The following is a 21,130-nucleotide window of genomic DNA, read 5'->3' on the forward strand; positions in this document are numbered from 1 at the left end:
GGAACTGTTGATTGATTCTTCTCATCTCTCTACATTTCTGTTTGTCTGTCCCTATCTGTTTCTTTTTCTGATTCTTTCTCTTTGTCCCTGTAAAAAAAAAAAAAAAAAAGACAAAATGAAATTGAAATTGAAAAATATTTTCTGTTTTTGGATAGGAAGATTAAAAATAGATAAAATGACCATGTTACCCAAAGCAATATACAAATTTGATGCTATTCCCATCAAAATTCCAATGTCATTTTTAAAAGAAATGAAACAAAAAAATCATCAGCTTTATATGAAACCATAAAAAACCCTGAAGAGTCAAAGTAATCCTAAGGGGAAAAGAAAAAATGAAGCTGCGGCATTACAATAAGTGACTTCAAATTATACTACAGAGCCATGATAATCAAAACAGTATGGTATTGCCAGAAAAATAGACACTCAGACCAATGAAACAGAATAGAGAGCCCAGAAATAAACCACACACACACACACACACACACACACACACACATATGATCAAATTATTTTTAAAAAAAGGAGGTAAAAACGCACAGTGGAGAAAAGAAAGCCTCTTCAGTAAATGGTGCTGGGAAAACTGGAAAGCCACATGAAAAAGAATGAAACTCGACTACAGTTTGTCTCCTTTCACAAAACTAAAAGATCTGAAACAATTAATTACATAGAAGAAAACATAGGTACTAAACTCATGGACCTTGGCCATAAAGAGCATTTTATGAATTTGACTCCAAAGGCAAGGGAAGTGAAGGCAAAGATAAATGAATGGGACTACATCAGACTAAGAAGCTTTTGCACAGCAAGAGAAACTGACAACAAAACTAACAGAAAGCCAACTAAATGGGAGATGATATTTCAAACAGCTCAGATAAGGGCCTAACATCCAAAATATACAAAAAACTCACAAAACTCTACAACAAACTAGCAAACAATCCAATAAAAAAATGAAAAGAGGTCATGAACAAACAATTTTCCCAAGAAGAAATACAAATGGCCAAAAGATATATGAAAAGATGCTCATCTTCACTAGCTATTAGAGAAATGCAAATCAAAACTACAATGAGATACCACCTCATACCTCTTAGATTAACTTGTATCAACAAGACAGATAATAACAAGTGCTGGAGAGGCTGTGGAGAAAACGGATCCCTCATTCACTGTTGCTGGGAATGTAAAGTAGAACAACCATTATGGAAGAAAGTATGGTGGTTCCTCAAAAAATTAAGAATAGAACTACCAAATGACCCAGCAATTCCTCTACTGTGTATATACCTCCAAAACACAAAAACATTGCTACGTAAAGACACATGCAGCCCATGTTCATCGCAGCATTGTTCATAGTTGCCACGATATGGAAACAACCAAGAAACCCTTCATTAGAAAATTGAAAAAAGAAGATGTGGTACATATATACTATGGAATACTGCTCAGCCATAAGAAATGATGACATAGGGCCATTTCTTACAACATGGATGAACCTTGATAACATAATATTATACTGAGTAAAATAAGTAAATCAGAAAAAACTAAGAACAGTATGATTCCATACATAGGTGGGACACATGGGAGACTCATGGACATAGATAAGAGTGCAGTGGATACAGGGAGAGGGGAAGGGAGGAGAGAGAGATAATGGGAGAGGGGAGGGGCACAAAGAACATCTAATGAAAGGTGACGGAGAACAATTTGATTTTGGGTTATGGGTATACAACATAATCAAATGTCAAAATGATCTGGAGATGTTTTCTCTAAATCTATGTACTCTAGTTGATCAATGTCACCCCATTAAAATTAATTGTCTAAATAAAATTGTAAAATTTAAAGAATGTACAGGAGAGAAGAACTGGTACATATATACAATGGAATACCACTCAGCCATGAGAAATGATGACAGTGACATTTATGACAACATGAATGGACCTTGAAAACATTATACTGAGTGATATAAGTATATCTAAAAAGTTAACGACTGTGTGATTTCACACTTAGGTGGCATATAAACTGAGACTCATCAACATAAATAAAAATGAAGTCATTACCGAAAGAAAGGGGATATTGGGGAGGTACAGGGGGAGAGTGAGGTAAAGGGTATAATGAGGAACAAATATAAGGTGACAAAAATGATTTGACTTTGGGAGATGAGGATACAACATAATCAACAATTCAAATGCTATAGAAATGTTTACATAAAACCTATGTACTCTTATTGATAAATGTCACCATGTTTATTTTCTAAATAAAATTTAAAAATTAAAAAAATAAACTGAAAAACTTTAATCAGTCTCTCTCTCCATATATATATATATATATATATATATATATATATATATATATCTGATATTTACCCAAAGCTGCAAGATTTTAGCTGGTACCCAACTCATCAATGTCTGTCACCTTACAAACTCCATAAGCCATGTTAGTATCACATCCCTCGCCATTGTGCAGTGATGAGTGATGAAATTTATGCTCTGAGCTGTTGTAGGATTCAGCTGGCTCTCACAGGTTGGGTAGAACCAATAACTAATTTTTTTTAGTTTAGCAAACCAGTTGTTAAAATGACACTTGTAATCAGGGTTCTCTCTTAGGTGGGCACCTGGATAGCTGCCTGATGTACAAATCACAAATTTACATTCTTTACTTTTTTTTAACATTCATCTGCACAACAGCATATTCTAAGTGCCTATAGTAATGTTCATTGCGTCCATAGGTAAAGAAATGGGATTCTACCCCTACAGTCAGAAGATGGTTAAGAACAAACCACACAGCAGATGATGCTGTTTTAAAAGTTAAAAAATTGCAAGTGCGAATGCCAATCAAGAAGCAACACAAAAATATCTTAAATAACAGTTCTATTGTTTTTTGTCAGATGTTATTAATATCTTTTATTATAATCTGCTTTTGTCTACTTGTTTTATTATTATTTTAGTATTAAATGCATGAAATAATAAACTACTTTCAGTATATCCATTCAATACTTAAAACAGTCGTTAGGACAGAACCAGTTGTTAAGTTATTTGAATCCCACCACTGGCCCTGAGGAATCAGGAATATGTGTGACAGGAGCACCGCTCCTTCCCACTCCCACAGACGCCTGCCCACAGTCCCTGGACTCCTGACAGGGCTCTGACCTCCTCCTGCGGGCTGTGAGCTGCAAAGGGAAGCCCGGGGCAGGGAAAGACCATGGGGCAGCTGAGAGTGTCTTCTTCCTCTCGTTCACCAGCTCTTGCCATGACTTCATTGTGCTCTGTGTAGTACATAGATAAAAAGTAATAATCATAATGAAAAAAAATTAGGGATACTTCAATTTTGCATAAATTTCCCATTAGATTCTCATTGTGTGCACTGCCTAACCTGAACATTTCATAATGCTGGTATTCAGTCCAGGAGCCACTGCAGACACGACCTGGAGATGGAAGACCCTTCTTTGGAGTGCACATGGACTCCTGCACCGTCCCTCATCAGGGGCACTCCGTGACCCACTGTATCACGTGCTCTCCCCACATGGCCGACCCTTCTTCCCAGAAAGGCCAGGAACATGCTCATTACAATACTTTTTGCCTCAGGAACACAATTTTTAACTTCAAACTTGAAAATAACATCAAAGTGACAGAGATGTTGCAATGATCTCTATTAGAAAAAGGCCTGTGCACATTACCTAGACCACCCACTATTGACGTGTTGCTGCTTTTGCTCCAGTGTGAGGTCTCTTTGGGATATTCTAGTAAAAAAAACCCAAAACCTGAGAACCTCAGCTTGTGAGACAAATCATCCAGCAGATATGTGAAGTCTTACTCATCAAATTACAGCCATGATCCCACCCCATCCCAGAGCTCCAGAAAGTTCAGACCCAAGTTGAGAGGCAAATTCAGGGCGAAGTTACAAAAATACAAGAGCAATGTGGATTAAGGCCCTCTCAAAGTCACAGTGATCTTGCAGGCTATATTCAAAGGAACTTGGGATTCTGCAGACATGACACTGTCCTGGGCCCATGACATTCCCAGGGGGTGCCCAGTGACTTCCTTCCCCCAGTAGTAGAAGACACTGAGCTCAGGGTCTCTCCTTCCAGCGTAAGCAACTTTGCAGCAGGATCGAGGTCAACAGTCTCAGGGGAAGCTGTGTTACAGTGCATGTGTTCTATGCGGGAGGAAGTTCCATAAAGAATCCTGATGCAGGTTCGATTCCCGGCCAGGGCACACAGGAGAAGTGCCCATTCGCTTCTCCACTTCTCCATCATGCTTTCCTCTCTGTCTTTCTCTTCCCCTCCCGCAGCCAAGGCTCCATTGGAGCAAAGATGGCCTGGGCGCTGGGGATGGCTCTGTGGCCTCTGCCTCAGGCGCTAGAGTGGCTCTGGTCGCAACATGGCGACACCCAGGATGGGCAGAGCATCACCCCCTGGTGGGCAGAGCGTCGCCCCTGGTGGGCATGCCGGGTGGATCCCGGTGGGGCGCATGCGGGAGTCTGTCTGACTGTCTCTCCCTGTTTCCAGCTTCAGAAAAATGAAAAAAAAAAAAAAAAAAGAATCCTGACGAAGAACTGCCTCTAGCAGTGAGGTTCCGTCTTCACAGCTCCTTCTTATCCACCCAAGTCAGTAGGTGCGCTGGTCCCTGCTTGAGTCACATGCTGCTCCTTGTATGTCAGCCCTTCATGTGAGCAAGAAACTGAGGACAGCAAGTCACAATGCCACTAATGACCTCCCAACAGGGAAGTCTGAGTCCTGTGTATACACAGCTGGCATTTACAATAAATAAGTGGATTTTCTATGTGTTTACCCTAGGGCAGTGATCCCCAAACTTTTTTTTTTTTGTCATGAACTGGTTTAATATATATTTTCTTGGTCAGCCTTTATGGTGGGACAGATAAATGTATCACGTGACCGAGACAAGCATCAAGAGTGAGTTTTAGACATATGTAACAAGGAAATCTAGTCATTTTAAAAAATAAAACAGAGATGATGTCAGAGTAATGGTGCGGTAGGAAGCGATATCGATAAATCTCCCAAAAAACTCAACAAGATCTTCAACCAGAAACAGAAAAACCTATCCTTGGAGCCTCCAGATGTTTCGCAATACACCTGAAGGTATGGTCTAATGAAAAATTGGCTAAATATATAATCAAACCCCGAAGGATATAGGGAGTAAGAAATGCTCCACCTTCCTCACTAACTTAAATAGGGCTGCTTTCACTGGGAACTGAGAGTATAGAAACTAAGGCGGGTAAAGGGGGTGAATAGATCCAGGCCGTGGCACAAACGGCTGAACCAGGCTTTGGCACAGAGATCCAAGCCGAAGAAAAACTGTGACTGTGGCAACCCAGTCAATACAAGCTAACACTCGCACCAAACCCACACAAAGAAAGACAAGTGGGGCAGCCATTCACCCCGATCTCCTGGTCAGTGCGCACAGATATTGGGCGAGAGATTCCTTAGAAAGCCCTGTGAGTGGGCGCCTGTGTTATCCCACAGAAAGGCAGAGTCAGATGCCTTTGTGTGGGCTGAAAGCGGAATCTCTGGGCTGCTGCAGTACTCTGGAAAAGCCGCGCACGGGGAGGGAGCGAGAGCTAATTCCAACACTGAAACTTCTCCGTGGGGGCGGAGGTCTCACTCAGAGTGAGAGGCTGCCAGCCTGATATCCTGGTCGGCGTGCATGGAGAATGGGCAAGAGATCCTCCGAGCGCCAGCATTGGGCGCTAGTGTTATCCCAAAGAGAGGCAGAATCAGGGGCCTTTGTGTGGGCCGGAAGCAGAATCTCCAGGCCACCCCAGTGCCCTGAAAAAGCCATGCACAAGGAGGTAGCGAGAGCTAATTCCAATGCTGGAACTTTTCCATGCAAGCGGGGGTTTCACTCAGAGGGTGACACTGCCGCCCTGATATCCTGGTCTGTGCACACTGAGATTGAGTGAGAATTTCCTCCAAGTGCCCGAGGAGTGGGTGCCTGCCCATGTTACTGGACAGAGTGGCAGAGCCAGAGGTCTTTGAGTGGGTGGAAGCCCTGCTGATTACTCTGGCAGCTCTGACTGACTGAGCCTTACCCAGAGCCCTGTGCTGAGTGGGAATAGAGTGGGGAGTTGCCAGCTCTTTGAGCCTCTTAGTATCCAGGCTGAGGCAGCAGCAACCCCATAGCTGAATTATCAGGCTACTAATTGAGGAAGGAAAGACTAGGAGAGAGGCTTCAGGAACACGGACTCTCTCACTGGCACAGCCTATAAATGCTAATGAGCCTCAACTGCCAACGAGACTGAAGCCCAGTACATGACATTGCCATAGAGACTTATCAACTGCAAACCTCTACATGAGCATGACACAGGGGCAGAACCCAGGGTATAGAGCCACCGACCAGGAAGAGGGAGAGAAAAGAAAAAGCAAGAAGATAACCTCTCAAAATAAAGAATAATCCACAGACTTTATAACCTATTCCATTTCATTATATTTGTTCATTTGTTTCTCTTATCTTCATTCTTGATTTTTTTTCCCTCCAATTTGGTCGTTTAACTCTCTGCCGGTCTTACTCTCTCCCCTCCTTGAACTACACTACCCATAAGTGTTACATCTCTCATTATCTTTTCTTTCCTCTTCCTTTCTCTCTATGAGGGTTGCACTCCAAAACCCTTAACTCTCTCTCTCTCTCTCCTCTTTTTTCTTTTTTTAGTGATTCCCTCTTTTTTTTTCTCTCTTTCTTTTCTCCCTCTATATTAGTTTCTTCTTTTCTCCTTTATGTCTCCTCTCATTCAAACCTCAATAACGAACAAATTATCTTATCTGGGACTCAAACTTATGTTTGTGGCATTTTGGAGGTTTTTTACTTCACCATTTTAACTCAGTAGCAGTGCTCCCATCTCTGGCTCTCCATTTTATCTAGTTCTTGTTCCACTAAATACAATAGTAATTTTTAAATTTTCCCCCCATTTTCCTGTTTCCCTCTTATTCCTCTCATCATATCTCTTAGTCAACCAACACCTAAAGGCAAATCATTTTATTCTTGACCCAAATTTTTTCCTTATTTGCTTTTTGTGGGTCCATAACCCCTTTTTTTGCCCCCTTATTACCTCTCCCCAATTCAGGCCCTCCATTACAGGCATTGTTTGTTCTATTTAGTATAATATAATTCACAGTTCACCATAAGATTTTCTCAAGAAAGAGGGGAGAGGAGAGAAGAGGAAAAAAGGAGGGGGGGAATAATTTCCTTTTTTAAAATTTTTATTTTATTTTATTTTATTTTTCTTCATTTAATTATTAATTTTTTTAAAAAAAACCTCTTTTTGATTTTTATTTTTTTAACTTTTTATTCTTTATTAAATCTCATTAATACTATCAACAAAACCACCCTCAGATGCCATTAAGGAAAAGAAAATCAAATATCATGGATACAAAAGAAAGAGAGGTAACACAGATAGATGAGGAAAAATCTATGGAGAAAAAATTTAATATATTGGAAACCTTCGAGTTAAATGACAGAGAATTTGAAATAGAAATCCTAAAAATACTCAGAGATATACAAGAAAACACAGAAAGGCAATTTAGGAAGCTCAGAAAACAACTCAATGAACACAAAGAATATATTTCCAAGGAAATTGAAACTATAAAAACAAATCAAACAGAAATGAAAAACTCAATTCACGAGCTGAAAAATGAGGTAACAAGCTTAGCTAATAGAACAGGCCAGATAGAAGGTAGGATTAGTGAAATAGAAGACAAGCAACTTGAGGCACAACAGAGAGAAGAAGAAGGAGACTCAAAAATTAAAAAAAAAAATGAGATAGCCCTACAGGAATTATCTGACTCCATCAAAAAAAAATAACATAAGTATAATAGGTATATCAGAGGTAGAAGAGAGAGAAAATGGAATGGAGAACATTCTCAAACAAATAATGGATGAGAACTTCCCAAACCTGTGGAAAGAATAAAGCCTCAAATTCAAGAAGCAAACAGAACTCCAAATTTTCTCAACCCAAACAAACGTACTCCAAGGCACATCATAATGAAATTGACACAAACCAACAACAAAGAAAAAATTCTCAAGGCAGCCAGGGAAAAGACGAATAAAACATATAAAGGAAGGTCCATTAGATTATCATCAGATTTCTCAACAGAAACTCTACAAGCTAGAAGAGAGAGGACTCCAATATTTAAAGTCCTGAAAGAGAGGAACTTCAGCCACGAATACTATCAATATATCCATCAAAGCTATCCTTCAAATATGAAGAAGAAATAAAAACATTCACAGATACAGAAAAGATGAGGGAATTTATCATCAGAAAACCCCCACTCCCAGAATTACTAAATGGGGTTCTTCAATCAGATACAAAGAACAAAAAAAAAAAAAAACAAAGCCACAAGTAAAAGCTCCAAGAAGAATACAACAAAACCAAATTTAAACAGTGACAGCAACAAAAAGAAGGGAGGGGGAGAGGATGGAGATTAACAGTAGCAAAGGACAATGAGTGTAAAAGTACTCACAAAATAGTGCACTACAATGAATAGGGTAGGAACCGTTTTCATTACTTAATGATAACCACCATTGAAAAAAACACCACAGAAGCACATGATTTAAAAAAGATAGCAACAGAGGAAAGATGTATGGAATACAACCAAATAAAAACAAAACATAAAAAAACGAAAGAGAAGGATCTAACAAAACACAAAACTAACAGAAAGCAATCTATAAAATGGCAATAGGGAACTCACAAGTGTCAATAATTACACTAAATGTAAACAGATTAAACTCACCAATAAAAAGGCACAGAGTAGAGCGTTGGCCTGGCATGCAGGGAACCCAGGTTCGATTCCCGGCCAGGGCACATAAGAGAAGCGCCCATTTGCTTCTCTACCCCCCCTCCTTCCTCTCTGTCTCTCTTTCCCCTCCCGCAGGCAAGGCTCCATTGGAGCAAGGATGGCCCGGGCACTGGGGATGGCTCCTTGGCCTCTGCCCCAGGCGCTAGAGTGGCTCTGGTTGTGGCAGAGCATCGCCCCCTGGTGGACAGAGCGTTGCCCCTGGTGGGCGTGCCAGGTGGATCCTGGTAAGGCACATGCGGGAGTCTGTCTGACTGTCTCTCCCCGTTTCCAGCTTCAGAAAAATACAAAAAAAAAAAAAAAGTAAAAAGGCACAGAGTAGCCGAATGGATTAAAAAAGAAAATTCAGCTGTATGCTGCCTACAAGAAACTCATCTAAGCAACAAAAATAAAAACAAATTCAAAGTGAAAGGCTGGAAAACAATACTCCAAGCAAATAACATCCAAAAAAAAAAAACAGGTGGAGCAATACTCATATCTGATAATGCTGACTACAAGACATCAAAAGTACTCAGAGACAAAAATGGCCATTTCATAATGGCTAAAGGGACACTGAATCTAGAAGACATAACAATTCTTAATATATATGCACCAAACCAAGGAGCACCAAAATACATAGCTACTTATTGACCTTAATACAAAAACTGACAAAAATACAATCATACTTGGAGACCTCAATACACCGCTGACGGCTCTAGATCGGTCATCCAACAAAGAATCAACAAATATATAGTGGCCTTAAACAAAACACTAGAGCACCTGGATATGATAGACATCTACAGGACATTTCATCCCAAAGTGACTGAGTATACATTTTTCTCCAGTGTACATGGATCATTCTCAAGAATTGACCATATGTTGGGCCACAAAAACAACATCAGCAAATTCAGAAAAATTGAAGTTGTACCAAGCATATTTTCTGATCATAAAGCCTTGAAACTGGAATTCAACTGCAAAAAAGAGGAAAAAAATCCCACAAAAATGTGGAAACTAAAGAACATACTTTTAATAAATGAATGGGTCAAAGAAGAAATAAGTGCAGAGATCAAAAGATATATACAGACAAATGAAAATGACAATACGACATATCAGAATCTATGGGATGCAGCAAAAGCAGTGATAAGAGGGAAGTTCATATCAGTTCAGACCTATATGAACAAACAAGAGAGAGCCCAAGTGAACCACTTAACTTCACACCTTAAGGAACTAGAAAAAGAAGAACAAAGACAATCCAAAACCAGCCGAAGAAAGGAGATAATAAAAATCAGAGCAGAAATAAATGAAATAGAGAACAGAAAAACTATAGAAAAAATTAATAGAACAAGGAACTGGTGTTTTGAAAAGATCAACAAAATTGACAAACCCTTGCAAGAATTACCAAGGAAAAAAGAGAAAGAACTCATATAAACAAAATCCAAAATGAAAGAGGAGAAATCACCACAGACATCGTAGATATACAAAGAATTATTGTAAAATACTATGAAAAACTTTATGCCACTAAATTCAACAACCTAGAAGAAATGGATAAATTCCTAGAACAATACAACCTTGCTAGACTGAGTCAAGAAGAAGCAGAAAGCCTAAACAGACCTATTAGTAGAAAAGAAATAGATAAAACCATTAAAAACCTCCCCAGAAATAAAAGTCCAGGCCCAGACTGCTATAACAGCGAATTTTATCAAAAATTCAAAGACGTGGTTCCTATTCTACTTAAAGTCTTCCAAAAAATTGAAGAAGAAGCAATACTTCCAAACACATTTTATGAGGCCAACATAACCCTCATACCAAAACCAGGCAAGGATAGCACAAAAAAAAGAAAACTACAGACCAATATCTCTAATGAATACAGATGCTAAAATATTAAACAAAATACTAGCAAATCGAATACAACAACATATTAAAAAAATAATACATCATGATCAAGTGGGATTCATCCCAGAATCTCAAGGATGGTTCAACATACGTAAAACGGTTAATGTAATACACCATATCAACAAAACAAAGAACAAAACCCACATGATCTTATCAATAGATGCAGAAAAGGCTTTTGATAAAATACAACACAATTTTATGTTTAAGACTCTCAACAAAATGGGTATAGAAGGAAAATATCAACATAATAAAGGCCATATATGATAAACCATCAGCTAACATCATATTAAATGGCACAAAACTGAAGGCTTTCCCCCTTAAATCAGGAACAAGACAGGGTTGTCCACTCTCTGCACTCTTATTTAATGTGGTGCTAGAGGTTCTAGCCAGAGAAATCAGACAAGATAAAGAAATAAAAGGCATCCATATCGGAAAAGAAGCAGTAAAGTTATCACTTTTTGCAGATGATATGATCCTATACATCGAAAACCCCAAAGAATCCACAAAAAGACTACTAGAAACAATAAGGGAGTACAGTAAGGTCGCAGGGTACAAAATTAACATACAGAAGTCCATAGCCTTTCTATGTGCCAACAATGAAACATTTGAGAACAAACTCAAAAAAATAATCCCCTTCATGATTGCAAAAAAAAAAAACAAACCTAGGAATAAACATAACAAAGAGTGTAAAGGACTTATATAATGAAAACTATAAACCATTGTTAAGGGAAATCAAAAAAGATATAATGAGATGGAAGAATATTCCTTGTTCTTGGTTAGGAAGAATAAATATAATCAAGATGGCCATATTACCCAAAGCAATATACAAATTTATTGCAATTCCCATCAAAATTCCAATGACATTTTTTAAAGAAATGAAACAAAAAATCATCAGATTTATATGGAACTATAAAAAAAACCCAAATAGCCAAAGTAATCCTAAAGAAAAAGAACGAAGCTGGGGGCATTATAATACCTGACTTGAAACTATATTATAGGGCCACGACAATCAAAACAGCATGGTATTGGCAAAAAAATAGACACTCAGACCAATGGAACAGAATAGAAATTCCAGAAATAAAACCACATATATATAGTCAAATAATTTTTGATAAAGGGGCCAACAACACACAATGGAAAAAAGAAAGCCTCTTCAACAAATGGTGCTGGAAAAACTGGAAAGCCACATGCAAAAGAATGAAACTGGACTACAGTTTGTGCCCCTGTACTAAAATTAACTCAAAATGAATCAAAGATCTAAACATAAGACCTGAAACAATAAAGCACATAGAAGAAGACATAGGTACTAAACTCATGGACCTGGGTTTTAAAGAGCATTTTATGAATTTGACTCCAAAGGCAAGAGAAGTGAAGGCAAAAATTAATGAATGGGACTACATCAGACTAAGAAGTTTTTGCTCAGCAAGAGAAACTGACAACAAAATAAACAGACAGCCAACTAATTGGGAGATGATATTTTCAAACAACAGCTCAGATAAGGGCCTAATATCCAAAATATACAAAGAACTCATAAAACTCAACAACAAACAAACAACCCAATAAAAAAATGGGAAGAGGACATGAACAGACACTTCTCCCAGGAAGAAGTACAAATGGCCAACAGGTATATGAAAAGATGCTCATCTTCTTTAGTTATTAGAGAAATGCAAATCAAACTGCAATGAGATACCACCTCACACCTGTTAGATTAACTATTATTAACAAGACAGGTAATAGCAAATGTTGGAGAGGCTGTGGAGAAAAAGGAACCCTCATTCACTGTTGGTGGGAATGTAAAGTAGTACAACCATTATGGAAGAAAGTATGGTGGTTCCTCAAAAAACTGAAAATAGAACTACCTTATGACCCAGCAATCCCTCTACTGGGTATATACCCCCAAAACTCAGAAACATTGATACGTAAAGACACATGCAGCCCCATGTTCATTGCAGCATTGTTCACAGTGGCCACAACATGGAAACAACCAAAAAGCCTGTCAATAGATGACTGGATAAAGATGTGGCACATATACACTATGGAATACTACTCAGCCATAAGAAATGATGGCATCGGATCATTTACAGCAAAATGGTGGGATCTTGATAACATTATACGGAGTGAAATAAGTAAATCAGAAAAAACCAGGAACTGCATTACTTTATATGAAGGTGGGACATAAAAGTGAGACTAAGAGACATTGATAAGAGTGTGGTGGTTACGGGGGAAGGGGGGAGAGGGAGAGGGAAAGGGTGGGGAAGGGCACAAAGAAAACTAAAAGGTGACAGAGGACAATCTGACTTTGGGTGATGGGTATGTAACATAAGTGAACGACAAGATATCCTGGACATGTTTTCTTTGAATATATGTATCCTGATTTATTGATGTCATCCATTAAATAAATAAAATTATATTTAAAAAAAGAAAAATATATAAAAAAAGAAAAATAAAACATCATTCAGATTTAAATATAAATAAATTAGGAAAAATGTAAGTTATTTATTCTTTCTCTGTGGACCAGTACCAAATGGCCCACGGACCGGTACCAGTTCTCGGCCTGGGGGTTGGGGACCACTGTCTTAGGGCACAAAGGCATCACGGTGTGGCTCACAGGACAGGCTGAAGGAAGCCTGTGTATTCTGGAGGAACACCCTGGGAAAAGAGGCCAAAAGGCCTCAGGATTTGTGAGATTGCCCAGGAAACTGACCAGCTAATTCTCACTTCAGGATCCTCAAGATTATTTACTATTCTTAACTTGATTCCTTGCTCACCAGAAAGATCTTTCTTCTTGAACAGAGTTTTGTACTGAAGGGAACAACTAAAGTCTTGTGTTTCTTGTTAATATTAATCCTCATTAATCACTAACCATGAAAGGTGTACATACACATAGCCTTAGCATCTTCTCCAACTCTCTCACATGGTGGACACGCTGCTTTTTAAGTGTAAGACATAAGAGAGGAAACCTTACAGTAATATTTCTCTTGTTTTTTTTAAAAAATGTTTATTTAATTGATTTTTGAGAGAGAGAAAGAAGGGACAGAGAGAAGACATCGATCTGTTCCTGTATGTGCCCTCACTGTGGATCGAACCAGCAATCTCTCTCCTTCAGGATAATGTTCTAATCAACTGACATATTGGCCAAGGCCTTACAGGAATGTTTCTTACCCAATACTGCCTGGTACACAGGTACTGATCAATGAAAGTTATACGTTCACTGGTGGATGTGTATATTATGTTATCTATGTCATCTTTGTCTTATTGTAAACTATTTTCTTTTACTTGCTATTAACTTTTCTATACGTAAGAACAATGGCCTCCATGAGGCTGAGAAAGAAATTCAGGCCTCTGTGAATGAAACCAGGGTGTGCCACATGGGTCCGCAGGGTCTCAGCCAGGCTGCTTCACAAACTCTGGAGTGTTTACTTCACAGCATCCCAGTTACTGGTCCCACGAGTCCCCTTCCTTTCACCTCTCATCCCCATGCAATCTGGCTTCCTCCCCAACTTTATACTGAAAGTCCTGACTTCTTACATATTAATCTTGAAGACTCTTTAAAGTTTCTATATTGTAAGAATTAGAAGCCTTGTTTCTTTTCTTCCTGATGGTTATTGGCAATGTCTGACCATATTTTACTATACTGCTCACAAAAACTTGGGGATATCTTATGACTTCATATTTATTTTGAAATATTCCCTAATTTTTGTAAGCAGTATATTTCTCTGCTTATATTTGCTTTAATGACTGAGTTGTAACATTGTTGATGCTATATATTAAGTCTCCTATATGTGGATCCATTTTGGAGCTCCCGATAATGATTCACAATATAGCTGTTTATTTATTTATTTATTTTTAGTTAGAGAGGGAGGGAGAGAGAGTGAGACACAGACTGACAGGGACAGACGAACAGGAAGGGAAAAAGATGAGTAGCATCAAATCATAGTTGTGCCACCTTAGTTGTTCATTGATTACTTTCTCATATGTTCCTTGACCGTGGGGCTACAGCAGACCGAGTAAACCCTTGGTCAAGCCAGCAACCTTGAGTCCAAGCTGGTGAGCTTTTTACTCAAGCCAGATGAGCCCACGCTGAAGCAAGCAAACTCGAGTTCTCGAACCTGCGTACTCCACATCCCAGTCCAACGCTCTATCCCCTGCACCACCGCCTGGTCTGGCTGCACATTTTTTAATTAAATTGTTTACCAACCTATTGTTGACTTTTAGAAGTTCTTTATATATTTTGGTTATTAGCCCATTATGAGACGTACTGGCAAATATGTTCTTCCATCGTGTGGGATGTCTTTCGCTGTGAAAAAGCTTTTTAGTTTGATATAAAACCATTTGTTTATTTTGTCCTTTATTTCACTTTCCCATGGAGATATATTGGCATACATATGGCCAATAGGAATACAGGTATAAAAAAATTTATGTCACTAATCATCATAAAAAATGCAAGTTGAAACCACAATGAGATACCACCTCACACCTGTCGGAATGGTGCTCATTAACAAATCAAACACATAGTAACTGCTGCCAAGGGTGTGGAGAAAAGGGAACCCTCCTACACAGCTGGTGTGAGTGCAGACTTGTGCAGCCACCGTGGAAAATGTTATGGCATTTCCTTAAGAAATTAAAAATGGAACTACCTTTTGACTCAGCTATCCCACTTTTAGGAATATATCCTAGAAATTCCAAAACACTGATTCAAAAGAAGATATGTGCCCCCATGTTTATTGCAGCATTGTTTACAATAGCCAAGATCTGGAAAGAGCCCAAGTGTCCGTCAGTGGACGAATGGATAAAAAAGCAGTGGTATTTATACACAATGGAATTCTACATGGCTGTGAAAAAGAAGGAGATCTTGCCATTTGTGATGGCATGGGTGGACCTGGAGATTATTATGCTAAGTGAAATATGCCAGGCAGGGAAAGAAAAATATCATATGATCTTGCTTATATGTGAAATCTAATGAACAAGGTGAACTGAGGAACGGAATAGAGGCAGAGGCGGGGTCATGAAGAGCAGAGGGACAGCTGTCAGAGGGAAGGAGAATAAGGGGATGGGATCAGAGAAGGTGAAGGCATTAGTGAAATTATATATACAAAACACTTGGGTACAGATAACAGGACAGCACGTCCCAGAGGGAAGGGAGCGAGGGAGTTAGGAGAAGGGAGACAAAGGAATGCAATGGGGGCCATGTGGTTACAGAGGAGGTGCTATATTGACTGAGACACATGAATCCATGTTCACACAATGAACTAAAATTAATAAAATTATAAAAAACACAAAACAAAGCAAAACAAAGAATCCTGTCAGATTTATCTAATGCCGTAAGCATCCCTGCCGGTACCATGACAGCAATGTACTCTGTGTTATGAACGTCTCAACACCGGTTTTTCACTTCTTCTCTTGCCTCACGTGTGGTTGAGCCTGCAAGCTTCGTGCCCTGAAGTTGATAAAGGAAACGTCTGAGCGGCTGCACCTCTCCTTCCTGCTCCCACGGACACCAGCCGCAGCCCCAGGACCCCTGACGGGGCTCTGACCTTCTCCTGCGGGCTGTGTGCTGCAAAGGGAAGCCCACGGCAGGGACAGGCCATGGGGCAGCGGAGAGTGTCTCCTTCCTCTCCTTCACCAGCTCTTGCCATGAAGTGATGGCACTGTGGTGGCTACTTCTCCTTTCTGTGACACAGCCTGGGAGGGAGAAGGCAGAAAAATGTCAGAGATGCTTCCTTTGCTCCTGAATATCCCTGTGCACGGTGCCTTCATAACGCTGGGGACCCAGTCCAGGGGCCATTGGGGATGCAACCTAGAGTTTGGGGACCCTTCATCCACCATCAGATTATCTACAACCATCTCTAAATACAGTTTCAATTCTTCCTTTTGGTGCCTTTTTCTTTTTCACCTAATGCACTGGCTACAGCCACCTGCTCTGTGGGCTCTCAGGTCTGAGGGCAGTGGCTACTCAAGTACCTGGATCCACTGCTGTCCCCATGTCCACGCTGTGCCCTGCCCACTGGATGTTCTCCATTACAAACCAAAAAGGCAGGAAGGGGACAGAGCCAGTGACAAAGATGACTCAGGCAAACCAGGGCTGATTCCTGTTTAGTTTAAACATTGATTGTGGCCCAAATTTTGACTTTTAAGAAGATTTCATTTCCAAATTATTACCCTAATTACAGATATCTTTGGTCCCTCCTTCTTTTATGTGACTGTCCCTGGTCATGGCCTGCAGGGGGCAGTGTGGTCCACCCTTTCATTCCCACAGTGACCAACCAGCAGTGAGGTTGGAATTCCCTGGGAAAGAAGCGAAGTGAGTGATTTTAACTCGGACTCAGCTCTCCTCACTGTGGCCCGTCCCCACTATCCTGACACCTGGGGTGGGTGACGAGCGCCCTCTGCTCACACCAGCACGGGTCCCTCTCACCCAGCCTGAGCCCTGACCTCTTCTCAGGACAATTCAGTTCCCGCCAGGGCTGACTTCCACCAGCCATAACCCAAACAGGGAACTAGGCAGACAGTACCTTTTGGTTGCACAGAGTGTTACCATGTCTATATAAATATTAACCAAAAGAGACTATAGTAATAATGAATATGCACCAGTGAACCTCTGTGAGTACATGCATCTTTATATCAATGCTTTTATAAGATATATTATTAAACATGTTTTTATGAAGAAGTGGCTACAAATACCAAAGGCTCAATAAATCATATGAGAAACTCCCTCCCTCTTCTTTAAATCACTTTCGGCCACTGACACTGTTAGGTCAAGGCAAAAGGACACTTTCCTCGACCCACTCCTTACATTTTTATTTGTACACACACACACACACACACACACAGTAAGTTATGAGCAATGCTCAGTTTTGTTTCTCTGACTCATGTGCAGAAGTTTCCATTTGCTCAGATGGGCACTGGGCCATCTGGGAGGAGCCTGTCCTCTCAGGCTGCAGTGGGCGTGTCCACAGAGCAGGACAAGGCCCTGTTGGGGAGTCCCAAGGGGAGATAGGGCTGTAGTCCCTGGATCCCCTTTGCCCAATCAGACTGGCCACCAGCTTGCAAGGGACAAAATAACTTCTGGACTCTGAGCAATAGCAGCTCTGGGGAGGGACGGGAGCAGGAAGCAGGGTCACAGGTGAAGCCTGATTGGGCGGCCGGGATGCCCCTGCCTCCTCGGACTCTGTAAGTTGCCCACTTTGGCCCCAGTGGCCTCAGCATAGCCCTGAGCTGCCTCGGGGGAGGTAGGGCACCGTTTACGTGCTCATGTGTGTCCCAGGTGCACCTCTCATCTGATGACACGGTTGGAGGTGTCAGTCAGAGGACATTTGTCTGTGTTCCTAAGAAGAGCTGGTATGAATGATGTGAATTGTGCCGACAACACCAGTGACTGCCAGCGTGCCAGGCCCACCAGGGTGCGGGCAGGAATGCTGGAGACAGGGCGGGGCAGAGCTGGCTCCAGATAGTTTGTGTCAAGGGGTGGGGTGCGGTCCCCAGCAGCCTGTGTGCTGAAGAGCAACACGTGTGTCATTGGGTCTCTCTAAAACTCCCATGCCTGACCTGTGGTGGCGCAGTGGGATAAAGCGTCAACCTGGAACACTGAGGTTGCCGGTTCGAAACCTTGGGCTTGCCTGGTCAAGGCACATATGGGAGTTGATGCTTCCTTCTCCTCCTCCTCTCTCTCTCTCTCTGTCTCTCAACCCTCCTCTCTTAAAAAAATCAATAAAAATAAATAAATAAATAAATAAATAAATAAATAGAACCCCTGTGTTAGTCATTCACCAAGGAAGAACGTTAGTTTTGCAGATGCTTTATTGAAGGGACAATGTATGTGAGGTTTCAACAATTGTCTTGCAGTCTGTAGATCAAAAGACAGAAAAGGATGCTAAGTCGTGGTTTCTACTCATCGTCAGTCGGTTTCTGATCATTCCCTGTAGTCTGAGCCAAAGGTCTGGGGCAAAGTTAATACGCCTTACACCAAACACTATTGTATATTGCATCCTGGAAAACAAAGACAGAGTCATCACTTATATTTTATTGTTCTTACAAAAGACAATCCTGCAAAACAAACATGTTCTCTATTGTTTCCCTGGATTGGTCCACACCAGCGGCAGAGAGCTGGTGCTGGAAGTACTGATGGAATTCTGTGCTGTGTCCTACCGCTCAGGAGACCTCTGCTGACGCTAGAGGGGCCAGTGCTTCTAGCAATTTCTTAAGCGGGGATCCCTTTGCTGATTTTCCCTGCATGTTTCTTTTTCTTCGAGAACTCAATAAATACTCTGTGTTGTCAGTTTTCACGTCCTCAGCCCAAATTCAGGCAATGCACAATTTGAGTTTCTGCATGGCCTGCGTGTTAGAACTTGGGCTAACGGACGGATGACGGCACCCTATCCTTTTGAGACTACAAGACTTTGGACATGCTCACTCTTATGGACTTGTCTGGTCTAGAGGTTTTATTAAAGTTCCCTCATCTTTACTTGAGAGGTTCTTACTTTTTAAAAATTTTAATCATGGTAAATATGCATGACATAATATCATCCTTGTCTGTATTTGAGTGTATACTTTAGTCGTGTTAAGAACATTCACTCTCCAGAGCAACCAATCTCTAGGACCTTGTCATCTGCTAACGTGCAACTCTAGACCCTTAACATCTCCCCTTTCCTCACACCCTCCACTGCAATCCATTTTCATCCTCGTTTCCTAGAGATTCTTTGGTCTACGAAATGCAATACCTGTCCTTTGTGACTGGCTTTTTTTTTTAATCATAGTTCTTCAAGTTTCATCTATGTTGTCAGAAATCCCTGAGTGATGGACACTTATCTTTTCGCTGTGGCAATATTGCCAAATAGTTACCCGGGGACGTTGTGAATGGAACATTAGGGTAGGGAATGACTGCTGGAAATAACTACACAGTCTCTGTTATAAACAGCAGGAACAGCTCATTGTTTAACTACTGATTTGGTTTTCATCAATGACATCACCCGTAGCTGACTCACAACCATGGTTTCCACTTCTCACTCTCAGAACTGTAATTAATGCTCAAGAAATCAAAGCCCTTACACTAGCAATCTTCTGTTCTTTACAGTGCATTGAAGATTGTGTTAATAAGATGTAAAAACTCATGCTCAATTGTACTTTTCCAGAATCTTTTGAAAGTTCTTTAACATGTTCTACTTGTTTTAATGAACAAGAAGAATTCTTTTGCTCATCACTCTTATGAGTGAGGGTCCTCTTGAGACTCGGCGTCTTCAGCTGAGGGGAAGGTAATCCTCTGCCCAAACACCCTTTTCCCTCTCACCTTTTCCAGTGATCACTCACTAGAGACTCCACAAAGTGCACAGGCACACCAACACCAGCTAGGCTGGCTTACTTGGTGTCGAAGTATTTACACTCACCAACAATTAAATTCACTGGAATAAAGTAAAGCATGAGCAGCACTTTCTTAGAAAAAAATTAATAACTAACTTTGAGCCTGCCTGTTATTGTCTAGTGGTTTAAAAGCAGTTAAGAAGAAACCAAACTTACCACCATCACTTGGACATTTGTCAGAGTTTCTTCACTCTGCTGGAGAAAGCACTGCTTTACTTGAATTATGTCCTCTTCTGCTTCTGCATCCGGTATGAACTCTCTCAAATTTTCTATGAATTGTTCCGCGCCCACTTCAAGGTCAATTGCCTGACTGATCACCTGGTTCACAACTGTGCATCCGGAACCTGGGGTGGATTCTGCAAAAGCTGCTCAGTCACAGAGGCATGAACTCCTTGTTGGGCAGCCCTGATGCTTGTCCTTCTCCCACATCCCAGCTGCACGTCCATTCAGAAAGATGACGGGGAATGGTCTGAGTCCTCGGACAGTAACTCAGGATCTGGGTATTCCTTAAGCCCTCACACACTGCTTCCTTGTTACACACACACACACACACACACACACACACACACACACACACACACACACACACACACACACTAGAGAAGTGAGACACCCTGTCCTGGGGTGTGGGGAGCAGAGATATCCCACAGCAGCCCTGACAACAAGCCCCCTGAGCCCCGCCCCGTGCGGACTCACCTGCGTAGCAGTAAAAGGGGAGGGCAGCGAGCACGAGGACTGGGAGCAGCTTCATGGTCCCGGCAGTGGCTCTGGCTGGTCACTGTGGTGTGGCAGGAAAGAAGGATCTCACCTTGGAGGTGAGTGCCCAGAACTCCTCCTTTTATTCTCCAGGAGGCCACCTTGACTCCTCCCATGGATGAAGGAACAAGTCACCGGACACATCTGGCACTGGGCCAGGAAAGGTCTGTGGAAATCCACCAGAACCCACCAGCCTTTGCTCTTTGTTTAGAAACCAAGGAGGCAGAACTATAAGAACCCTGAATATTTTTGAATTGTAGCAATGGCCATGTCAGTAGATGAAATGGATGTAGAAGTGCTTGCTAAACAATAAAGAAGACAACACTGTGACCTGTGTGTCGTCCTGCTATGTTATTACTGTTA

The 21,130-nt window shown here is 41.0% G+C and overlaps 1 protein-coding gene across 1 annotated transcript; it reads right to left on the bottom strand.

The window, feature by feature from the left end:
• Nucleotides 1–18,468: 18,468 nt before the first annotated feature.
• On the bottom strand, nucleotides 18,469–20,779 carry LOC136320897 (mammaglobin-A-like). Its single transcript, XM_066254041.1, has 3 exons — nucleotides 20,708–20,779; nucleotides 20,168–20,367; nucleotides 18,469–18,643 (listed from the first exon to the last, which is right to left on the bottom strand). Exons 1-3 carry the CDS (start codon nucleotides 20,760–20,762, stop codon nucleotides 18,605–18,607), a joined length of 294 nt encoding a protein of 97 aa, XP_066110138.1. The 5' UTR covers nucleotides 20,763–20,779; the 3' UTR covers nucleotides 18,469–18,604.
• Nucleotides 20,780–21,130: the final 351 nt, after the last annotated feature.

The sequence above is a fragment of the Saccopteryx bilineata genome, chromosome 1 (assembly GCF_036850765.1).
Source record: "Saccopteryx bilineata isolate mSacBil1 chromosome 1, mSacBil1_pri_phased_curated, whole genome shotgun sequence".
NCBI lineage: Eukaryota > Metazoa > Chordata > Mammalia > Chiroptera > Emballonuridae > Saccopteryx > Saccopteryx bilineata.

Coding starts and splice junctions, on each gene's coding strand:
- LOC136320897 (XM_066254041.1), bottom strand. CDS start 20,762: ATGAAGCTGCTCCCAGTCCTCGTGCTCGCTGCCCTCCCCTTTTACTGC. Junction 20,368..20,707: donor CCCCTTTTACTGCTACGCAG/GTGAGTCCGCAC, acceptor CAGCTTTTGCAG/AATCCACCCCAGGTTCCGGA. Junction 18,644..20,167: donor CAAATGTCCAAGTGATGGTG/GTAAGTTTGGTT, acceptor TTTGTTTTCCAG/GATGCAATATACAATAGTGT.